We start from the raw sequence: 11,468 nt of genomic DNA, 5'->3' as shown, positions 1-11,468 counted from the left end.
CCTTCTTCTGTTTTAACTTACTTAAAACTTGCAAACTCATATCTCTCCTGACTCCTGGCAATATTTATTTCAATGTAGATGCCTGCATAACCCTTGAGAGAACAAGTGAATAATGCTTTGTTTCTGTATTAAATTCATACATCCAAGAATTTCAGATTATTTTTTAAATCAGTACATCCCTAATTCTAGCACCTTTTAATTCAGAGTAGCCTGCATACCTATTAATCAATCATCTAACTGTTGCTTTTTCTGACACAGTGGCATTCTATCTTAACTCTCTATTTATTTATAGATTTCTAATATTACATCAATTTAAAAGAACAGCACGGATTTGTCAGATATCTCTTTAAGGCAGCCTTCACATCCTTGTTCCTCAGGCTGTAGATTATGGGGTTCAGCATGGGAATCACCAGAGTATAAAACACAGAGGCCACTTTATCAGTATCCATAGAATGGTTAGTTTGAGGCTGTGCATACATGAATATCATCGTCCCATAGAAGACAGACACCGCCATCATATGTGACACACACGTGGAAAATGCTTTTTTCCTTCCTTCTGATGAATGTATTTTGAGAATGAACAAAACAATGTTGAAATAAGATACAAGAACTATAATTATGGAAAACACCAGATTTGTAGCTGCAGATATGAACACAAATGTTTCTGGAAAGGAAGTATCAGAGCAGGACAATGCTAGAAGAGGGGCAATATCACAATAAAAATGATTGATGATATTGCAAGAGCAGTAAGCCACAGAGAATACAGAAGAAGAGGCCACAACCGCTGTGGAGAAGCTATATAGGTATGTGAGGGAAGCCAGCAGAAGGCAGATCCGCCGAGACACCACCGCCATGTAGAGCAGGGGGTTACAGATGGCCACATAGCGGTCATAGGCCATCACAGCTAACATGAGCACCTCAGCTACGATGAAAACCAAGAACCCTCCGAGCTGAATGGCACATTCATAGTAGGAGGTGGTGTGTTTCTTTACTAAGAAGTTGATCAGCATTTTAGGAGCAATGACAGTTGAATTGCCAAGATTGATGATGGCCAAGTGCCGGAGGAAGAAATACATGGGGGTCTGAAGTCGAGAGTCCACACTGGTGAGGGTGATGATGCTTAGGTTGCCTGTCACGGTCAGTCCATAGATGACCAGGAAGACAAAGAAGAGTGGGATCTGGAGGTCTGGACGTTCTGAGACTCCTGTGAGAATAAACTCAGTGACTCGGGTGAAATTTCCATGAGCCATGTAAGAGTTTGGAAAGTCATCTGGGAAAAAAAGGAGAAGTGGTTAGTTTTTAAAATTAAATTGCAATTTAAAAATTGCATTTTCTATGACTGTTGTTATATGGCAAGTGTAATTCCTGGGGTAAGATTTCCTAAAATCATACTTTGAAAATATATCAGTTCCCTTGAGAAAGTGAAGGTCACTCAGTCGTGTCTGACTCTTTGTGAACCCATGGACTTGCCAGTCCACATAATTCTCCAGGTCAGAATACTGGAGTGGGTAGCCATTCCTTTCTCCAGGGGATCTTCCCAACCCAGGGATCAAACTCAGGTCTCCTGTGTTGCAGACAGATTCTTTACCATTTGAGCCACCAGGGAAACTCATCAGTTCCCTTAATTCTGCTGAAGTCAAGCGTGCTGATGGTTTATAACTTCCCAGGGGGTGCAGTAGTAAAGAGTCTATCTGCCAATGCAGGAGACATGGGTTCAATCCCTGGGTCAGGAAGATTCCCCTGGGGGAGGAAATGGCTACCTACTCCAGGGTTCTTACCTGGAGAATCCCATGGACAGAGGAGCCTGGTGGGCTACAGTTCATGGGGCCCAAAAAAGTCAGACATGACTGAGTGACTGGGAACACAAAGGCTGGTTATATACTCTTCTTAAATTGCAAAACTAAATGTGGAAAAGCAACCAATTAAATCACACACATTATCTTCTTCGTCTAAGTTTTTCTTTTAAAGCTCTTTATTATATTGTTTGCCAATTTCCATAATACTTTGGCATCCTAAGTAGCCCCTCCTTCCTTAGGTCAAGCTAACACTCTCATGGACTTCTCATCTTCATATTACCATTTTCTCAGATTTGTTGATAAGCAAATAAGAGTCATTTTTTGTTAATCAAATATATTATCTGAGACATCTTCTGTAATAATTGAAAAAAGCCTTGTTTCTCATATTCAATGAATCCCACACTCAGGTCTGTATCACTTGTCTAGTCATATCACTTCACCAGACATACTCTCAACCCTAGTCCCTCTGTTTCCCTATTGATATTCAAAAGTATCAGTTGAACTAAAACAAGCAATCTAGAAAAAAAACATTTTTTCACCTCAGATTTTATTTTCCCTTTAAAATATTACAGAGGTTCTGACTTATCAAACCAGGAATCTACTCTGATCCATGGAGTGGAGTTGAGAAGGAAAGACAATGCTGGAGATTTCTGAGCCAGTTCTATTCCTTTTTTCCAGATGGTGCTGTCTGCTGTTTCTCTACTGAGTCCCACTCTGGTTTCAGTCTCCTTTCTCATGCACAGATTAGAACCAAGGGTAACATGGCCTGCTATCATGGGTTTTCTTATAGAAAGATAGACAAAATTGGATTAAGCAATGGAATTCAGATTTATAGTATCAGTTTTGCCACTTTGAAGTCTTCAGATCTGCTGAGAATCATTCTTGTGTTTATCAAAGGTCTTGTCATTTTCAGTGTCAGTTATTACATCCTTCTAAATTTCCATATTCTTGTACCTTGCCCATTCTTCTTTTAAATTTTTATTTTAACAATGTGGTTAGAATACATAACTTGAAATCTTCCCCATTAAGAGACTTATGGCTGAATAGTGCAGTATTGTTAATTACAGGCACAGGTTGTACAGCAGATCTCTAGATCTCATTCATCTCATGTAACTGAAACTTTATACTTGTTGATTAGTGACTCTCTATATTGTCCAGCTTACAACTTCTGGGTATTTATCAAAAGGAATTGCTATCAGGATGATTATGAGAAAGTGAAACACTACCCATTCTGCTAATTTGGGAAATGATATCTCTGGTCATTTTCTAATATCCTGATGAAACATTTTATATGCTTTCACTTCGAGCTAACCATTAGAGGAGAGCCCATGGGACTGTAGCCCACCAGGCTCCTCTATCCATGGGGTTCTCCAGGCAAGAATACTGGATCGGGTTGCCATTTCCTTCTCCAGGGGATCTTTCTGGACAAGGTATCAAATATAAGTCTCCTGCATTGGCAGGGGACTCTTTACCACTGACTCACCAGGGAAGACCTGTGTTGGGCATATTTAAAGAAAAAAAACAAATATTACATAAGCAAGATATTAAAAAATATTTAATATTTATTTGAAATTTAAATTCAACTGAGCATCCTATATTTTATCTGGAAATCTTAACTTTACTAATTCCTAATAGATTATTTTGTTGATGATTTTCAGGTATTCCTAACTCTTTCTGAACTTGCAATATCCAAATACCACTTTCAATTTTCACAAATCAAATGAATACATGACCTCTAGTCAATTCATAGGCTTTAATGTCCTAAAACTACCATCATCTTCCAGGGAAACCAGTTAACAAGAGACATAATGAAATTTTTGTGATGTAAAGAATAAACTGTCAGTGACTGTAAGAGTGTCCCTAGTTGGAACCAAGAATTAAAGGAAATTAGAAACACCGTGGTGTTAATCAATATCTACAATTACTATTTGCTCACCTTTAATGAAGAATTCAATTTTTTGCTCTCAAATTACTCTGAATTGTCTTTGGGTAGGGGCAATTTATACTTTCCCTCTCTACTTGTGGTGTTCCTTGAGTAAGTAGTATGAATTTATTCAGATGATTCTGCCCAAATTATATGAGAGTTGCTTTTTTTTTTTTTAATTGCCTTTAATGGCTTCAAATTACCTAGGATATACTGCATATTCTCTAGTGAAAAAATTGTAAGGAGCAATTTAAGGAAAGGAAGAAAACAGTATAAATTATCTGTACAGTCCCATGGAGACCTACATGACATAAAGGTACTTCAAGACAATCATTACAATAACAATGAAAAAGATGGATATGCTTTCTCACAGTAAAACTGCAACTGTTCCAGAAGTCATGATAAAATGGTAAACAAATCATCATCATTGGATAAGAGTTTTAAAAGTATAACTTATAAATGGAAATTGGGATGAAATAATCTCATTGTGAGTTTAGTTTTCATTTACTTGATGACCAATATTGGACACTTGTCAGTGTGCTTGCTGGTTATTCATATATATATACATTTTAAAGTGTCTAAATTTTGTCCATTTTAATCAGTCTTTTATTGATTTTTTCACTTTTTATAAGTGTGTTAGATGAAACTGCTTTTGGAGATTTTCTTCTAGAAGTTTTCTTACTTCTTAATTTATCCCATTTTGAGGGAAAATTGTTTTACAGACTTGTGTTGCTTTCTGCCATATAACAATGCAAATCAGCCATAATTATACATTTATCACACCCCGCTTAAGTCTCCCTCCCCTCGCCCTATTCACCCCTCTAGGTCATGACAGAGTGCCAGTCTGGGTCCCTGTGTTATATAGCAACTTCTCACCAGCTGTCTGTTTTACATATGGTGGTGCATTTGTGTCAGCGCTACTTTCTCCATTCATCCTGTTCTCTTGTTCCTCCACTGTACCCACAAGTTCATTCTCTATGTCTGAGTTTCCACTCCTTTTCCACAAATAGGTTCATCAATACCATTTTTTTATAAGATTATACATATTGTGTGTGTGTGTGTTAATATGCAATATTTGGTTTTTTTCTCTTTATGACGTACTTTGCTCTATATAACAGATTTTAATTTCACCCACCTTCTTAGAATTGACTCAAATTCATTTTGTGTGTGTGTGTCTGAGTAATATTCCATTGTATATTTGTACCACATTTTCTTTATCCATTCATCTGTCAATGGACATCTAGGTTGCTTCAATGTCCTAGCTGTTGCACATAATGCTGCTATGAACATTGGGGTACATGTGTCTTTTCCAATTATGGTTTCCTCTGGGTGTATGCCCAGTAGTGGTCTCGCTGGGTCATGTGGTGGTTTTATGACTAGTATTTTAAGGAGTCTCCGTACTGTTCTCCATAGTGGCTTCACAATTTACATTCCCACCAATGGTGCAAGAGGTTTCCCTTTTCTCCCACATCCTCTCCAGCATTTATTGTTTGTAGATTTTTTTGATGGCCATTCTGACCTGTGTGAGGTGACACCTCATTGTGGTTTTGATTTGCATTTCTCTAGCAATTAGCAATGCTAACCATTTTTTTCATGCATTTATTAGCAATCTCTATGTCTTTGGAGAAATGTCTATTTAAGTCTTCTGCCCATTTTTGGGGTTGGGACAAAAACAGAAATATAGACCAATGGGTAATATAGAAAGTTCAGAGATAAACCTGCATGCCTATGGATGCTTTATCTTTGACAAAGGAGGCAATAATATACAATGGAGAAAAGATAATTTCTTCAATTTGTGGTGCTGAGAAAACTGGACAGTTATGTGTAAAAGAATGAAATTAGAACAGTTCCTAACACAATATACAAAGATGAACTCAAAGTGAATTTAAAAACCTAAATGCAAAAGACCAGAAACTATAAAATTCTGGAAGGAAATATATACAGAACACTCTTTGATATAAGTCACAGCAAGGTCCTCTTTGGCCCACCTCCTAGAGAAATGGAAATAAAAACAAAAACAAACAAATGGAACCTAATTAAATTTAAAAGTTTTTGCACAGCAAGGAACACAATAAAAAAGATTAAAAGACAACTTCAGAATGGGAGAAAATAGTTGCAAGTGAAACAGCCGACAAAGGGTTCATCTCCAAAATATATAAGCAGCTAGTATAATTCAATATCATGAAAGCAAACAACCTAATCAAGAAAATGAGCAGAAGACTTAAACAGATATTTGTCCAAAGAAGACATCCAGATGGCCAACAAACACTCAGAGGTTTTATTATTTTGATGTCTCTGTTTAGTTCTTTGGCTCAAGATCCTGCAGTGATACAAAGCAGAATTGTGTACCGATAGGAAAGGCAGAAAACTCTCTCCCCTCTGACAACTTCTCATGGACAGAACAAATTGGGATGCAGGAGACAAAGTGGGTAGGAGAAGCCATAAAGTTGATAAAGTCCCTTCTCAGGGTACATAGAATAACATTCAAGACTGAGAAGAGAGAGGGAAAACTTGGAACCACACTCTGTTATCACTGCAAGGATTGTGCTGTATTAGAGAACTTTGGAGTCTAACCTGAAAATTGTGATATGATGCTCTGACAATATCTAACTAAATGTTGCTATGTTCTTCTTAAAAGGGCAGATTTTATTTGTTCTAGTTACTTATTTTTTCAGGAAATTATCAAAATTTGTGTCAAACTGAAAACTCTGTCTCAGGGATGGTTATATAAATGTTCATTCACATTTTTAGTTTTGTCTGGGGGTACTTCAACTTTTCCCCCACCTACATAGCTCAGGTTTGAGTTAGACAGAGCCCTAGACATTCAGTGAATTTTCTCATTAGAGTTTGACAGAATTGTGATGTGTTTCAATCCTGTGTGAAGCAGGAGTGTTCATCATCCAGACCCCCAGCCATTTCTCATTCCCTGGAGGCTGTTCTTGGCCTGGCCTTATGGAATCTCACCTTAATAGGTATGGTTTAGAAGTCACTGGGCCTCTCAAGCAGCATTCAGGCTGTTGTGCAGTCACTGTGTCTGCTTACCTGCCTCCACTCCAGTTCCCAGCTCCACATATTCCAGGCACCTCGGTCCTTCCTGGTCTAACTTAGTGTCTTCATCTTTACCTGACTATTGCGGTCTCCACGTGCCCACCATCGTCCCATGTGAAGGACTGTTAACTATACCCCTTTACTCACACCACAGCCCAGTGCTCTCAATCATAAGATACCTGAAAACCCTCACTGTGTGTATGTCCTCTTTGTTCTCCAATTTTACAGTTATATTAAATATAGTTGGTTCTGCCTTTTTCTACCCCTATCTTGCCCCTTTTCCCTTCCCTCTCTCCATAGGTAATCACTAGTCTGATCTTCATACCTGTGAATCTGCTTCTGTTTTGTTATATTCATTAGCTTTATTTTTCCAAATATGTAGTGTACAACTACACCTAAAACTAAAAGATATACCCATTTGAATCCAGACTTCCAAAGGATACCAAGGAGAGATAAGAAAGGGTTCCTCAGTGATCAGTGCAAAGAAATAGAGGAAAACAATAGAATGGGAAATACTAGAGATCTCTTCAAGAAAATTAGAAATATTTCATATAAAGATGGGCTCAGTGAAGGACAGAAATGGTGTGGGCCTAACAGAGGCAGAAGATATTGAGAAGAGGTGACAAGAATACACAGAAGAACTGTACAAAAAAGATCTTCATGAAACAGAAAATCACGATGATGTGATCACTCACCTAGAGCCAGATATCCTTTAAGGTGAAGTCAAGTGGGCCTTAGGAAGCATTACAACGAACAAAGCTAGTGGTGGTGATCGAATTCCAGTTGAGCTATTTCAAATCCTAAATGATGATGCTGTAAAAGTGCTGAACTCAACATGCCAGCAAATTTGGAAAACTCAGCAGTGGCCACAGGACTGGAAAAGGTGTTTTCATTCCAGTCCCAAAGAAAGGCAATGTCAAAGAATGTTTAAACTACTGCACAGTTGCACTCATCTCACATGCTAGCAAAGTAATGCTCAAATTTCTCTAAGCCAGGCTTCAACAGTACATGAAGCATGAATTTCAAGATGTTAAAGCTGGATTCAGAAAAGGTAGAGGTACCAGAGATGAAATTGCCAACATCTGTTGGATCATCAAAAAAGCAGAAGAGTTCCAAAAAAACATATACTTCTGCTTTAGTGACTATGCCAAAAACTTTGACTGTGTGGATCCCAACAAACTGTGTAAAATTCTTCAAGAGATGGGAATACCAGACCACCTTACCTGCCTCCTGAGAAATCTGTATGCAGGTCAAGAAGAAATGGACATGGAACAACTGGCTGGTTCCTAATCGGAATGGAGTGAACTGCCAGGCTGGATGAAGCACAAGCCGGAGTCAAGATTGCTGGGAGAAATATCAATACCCTCAGATACGCAGATGACACCACACCTATGGCAGAAAGTGAAGAACTAAAAGGCCTCTTGATGAAAGTGAAAGAGGAGAATGAAAAAGTTAGCTTAAAATTCAACTTTCAGAAAATAAAGATCATGGCATCCTGTCCCACCACTTCATGACAAATAGATGGAGAAACAATAGAAACAATGAGAGACTTTAATTTTCTGGGCTCCAAAATCACTGCAGATGGTGACTGCAGCCATAAAATTAAAAGACATTTGCTCCTTGGAAGAAAAGCTTTGAGCCAACTAGAGAGCATACAAAAAAACAGAGACATTACTTTATCAACAAAGGTCCATCTAGTCAAAGCTATGATTTTTCCAGTAGTCATCTGTGGATCTGAGAGTTGTACCATAAAGAAAGCTGAGCGCTGAAGAATTGGTACTTTTGAACTGTGGTATTGGAGAAGACTCTTGAGAGTCCCTTGGACAGCAAGGAGATCCTAAAAGAAATAAGCCCTGAATATTCATTGGAAGGACTGATGCTGAAGCTGAAACTCCAATACTTTGGCCACCTGATGCAAAGAACTGACTTGTTGGAAAAGACCCTGATGCTGGGAAAGATTGAAGGTGGGAGAAGAAGGGGACGACAGAGGATGAGGTTGTCGGATGGCATCACCGACTCAATGGACATGAGTTTCAGTAAACTCCGGGAGTTGGTGATGGACAGGGAACCACATGTTGCAGTCCATGGGGTGGCAGAGTCTGACATGACTAAGTAACTGAACTTAACTGAACACCTAAAACCTATATAAAGTTGTAAATCAACAACACTTGCTGAAAAAGCAAGCATATCCAAATGTCCCTTATTTTCCTGATTTCACTTCCTCTCAATTGGTTTTCATTCCTTCCAAAACATAAACCTTTGATATTTGGACATAAAGCCCATTGTATACTGCTTTAAAAATAAATGGTGGATTATATTTTAAAGCCTCCATGTAAATGTGAATATTTACAATCTTATCTCTGAATATTTTCATAACCCCAACTCCATTCAACTTTTCTTAAAATATGGGTTTAGTGATCTTTATCTGGTGTTTCTGATTTTATGTGTCTGAGATAGACTCTGGTCACACCTCTATCCATTCAGAGTTAGAGAACAGATTTTAGTGTAAGCTCACTGATCAAAAACTATCAGAAAACATAACAGAATTTGTTTGGAAAAGAGATTGCTTTTGTAGTGATATAAAGAAATCTGAAAAAGATTGTTCATTGAATGTCCATTGTCTCACAATAAAATCCATGTATTACTTTGAGTAATGAGATTGAAAATCTTAAGTTGACTATGCTTTCATGTTAATATCAAAATTGCATGCTTATAATAAATTCAAAACATACAAAGTGTATTAATTTGAATAAAATTATCAGTCATATTTTGTTTAGCATTCATAATATAAATTCATTTTTACCATATATTTTTCAATCAAACAATATTAAGACAGAGAAGGTAGTTTTATTTTAAAGATAATTGGTATAACTTTGCTAAAAAGTGTAAAAATTAATTTAGCCATCTCTAATTACAATTCTTCAAGATGTAGTTATCTACTATGTCCATATATACCCAGAATAAGAAGAAAAGGAAACCAAATAATAAGAAAGATCAACTTGCTTCTTTCATTTATAGATATTTCTCTGTTCAAGTTTAATTATTTCTTAGCATATCTCTCCTGACTCCTGGAAACATTTCTTTTGACCTAGATAACTGAGAACTTAGCAAACTTAGAGAATATGCTTCATTTCTATATTTATCTCAGAATTTCAGGAGTCTCCAATTATTTTTTTAAATCACCATTTTCTAGAAAGAGAATCCTATTTAATTTACAGGATTAGTTGAGAACCTATAAATCACTCATCTAATCTCAGCTTTCTACAACCAATGCCAGTCTATCTTCGTTTATCTATAGAGTTTTAAAGCTAGAATGATTTAAAGAACAGCATGTATTTCTAATAAACATCTTCAGTGCAGCTTTCACATCATTGTTCCTCAGGCTGTAGATCATAGGGTTCAGCATGGGAATCACCAGTGTATAGAACACTGAAGCCATTTTATCAACACCCATAGAATGGTTAGTCTGAGGCTGCAAATACATAAAAAGTAGAGTTCCATAGAAGACTGACACTGCTGTCATATGTGAAGCACATGTGGAGAAGGCTTTTTTCCTTCCTTCTGATGAATGTATCTTTAGAATGGATAGAACAATGTTGAAATAAGATGCTACAACGGTACTTATGGAAAATGCCAAATTTGTAGATGCAGATATAAATATTGCTCTTCTGGAACTGAAGTATCAGAGCAAGACAATGCTAACAGAGGGACCGTATCACAGTAAAAATGATTGATTACATTGGAAGAACAATAAGTCATAGAGAATACAGAAGATGAAGTCACAATTGATGTGCAAAAGCTATAGAGGTATGTGAGGGAAACCAGCAGAAAGCAGATCCGCCGAGACACCACCGCCATGTAGAGCAGGGGGTTACAAATGGCCACATAGCGGTCATAGGCCATCACAGCTAACATGAGCACCTCAGCTATGATGAAAACCAAGAACCCTCCAAGCTGAATGGCACATTCATAGTAGGAGGTGGTGTGTTTCTTTACTAAGAAGTTGATCAGCATTTTAGGAGCAATGACAGTTGAATTGCCAAGATTGATGATGGCCAAGTGCCGGAGGAAGAAATACATGGGGGTCTGAAGTCGAGAGTCCACACTGGTGAGGGTGATGATGCTTAGGTTGCCTGTCACGGTCAGTCCATAGATGACCAGGAAGACAAAGAAGAGTGGGATCTGGAGGTCTGGACGTTCTGAGACTCCTGTGAGAATAAACTCAGTGACTCGGGTGAAATTTCCATGAGCCATGTAAGAGTTTAGAAAGCCATCTGCTTGAAGAAAAAAAGAAGTAGTCACAAACTTTATGGGATTATTTTCCAAGACTGTTATTAGATGCAAAAGCAATCCTTTGATGAGATCTCCTATTCATCTCAGTTATTAAACTCAAAGTTTTAGGTCTAGTAAATCAATTTTGCAATCATTTACTGAAGAGAAGAAATGGGTATGGCAAGTTAAACAGATGATCCAGTGTAATGTATATTTTGAGAATTTATTTTCTTGTAATATTATTAAATTATGACTGTTTTAGTAGCTTAAAAATTAGAACAGAGATTCCAATCTGATGCCTCTTGAACAGAGTGTGAGGGAGATATGACGAATTGCAAGTTCCCTAAGAATTCAAGATTTCCCAGGTGGCTTAATGGTAAAGAATCTACCTGCCAATGCAGGATATGCAAGAGACAGAGGTTCTATCC

General features: G+C 37.5%; 1 protein-coding gene and 1 pseudogene across 1 annotated transcript; both read right to left on the bottom strand.

Annotated features, from left to right (window-relative positions):
- Nucleotides 1–302: 302 nt before the first annotated feature.
- On the bottom strand, nt 303–1,250 carry LOC139036979 (olfactory receptor 8J3-like). The gene has a single exon (XM_070472826.1). The coding sequence runs from the start codon at nt 1,248–1,250 to the stop codon at nt 303–305; it is 948 nt and encodes a 315-aa protein (XP_070328927.1).
- Nucleotides 1,251–10,060: 8,810 nt separating this feature from the next.
- On the bottom strand, nt 10,061–11,022 carry LOC110144586 (olfactory receptor 8J3-like; annotated as a pseudogene).
- Nucleotides 11,023–11,468: the final 446 nt, after the last annotated feature.

The sequence above is a fragment of the Odocoileus virginianus genome, chromosome 10 (assembly GCF_023699985.2).
Source record: "Odocoileus virginianus isolate 20LAN1187 ecotype Illinois chromosome 10, Ovbor_1.2, whole genome shotgun sequence".
Lineage (NCBI taxonomy): Eukaryota > Metazoa > Chordata > Mammalia > Artiodactyla > Cervidae > Odocoileus > Odocoileus virginianus.
The sequence above is the reverse complement of the archived record's forward strand: the minus strand, read 5'-3'. Positions and strand labels throughout refer to the sequence as shown.

Bases quoted from the DNA above. Each gene is read 5' to 3' on its own strand.
- LOC139036979 (XM_070472826.1), bottom strand. From the start codon at position 1,250: ATGGCTCATGGAAATTTCACCCGAGTCACTGAGTTTATTCTCACAGGA.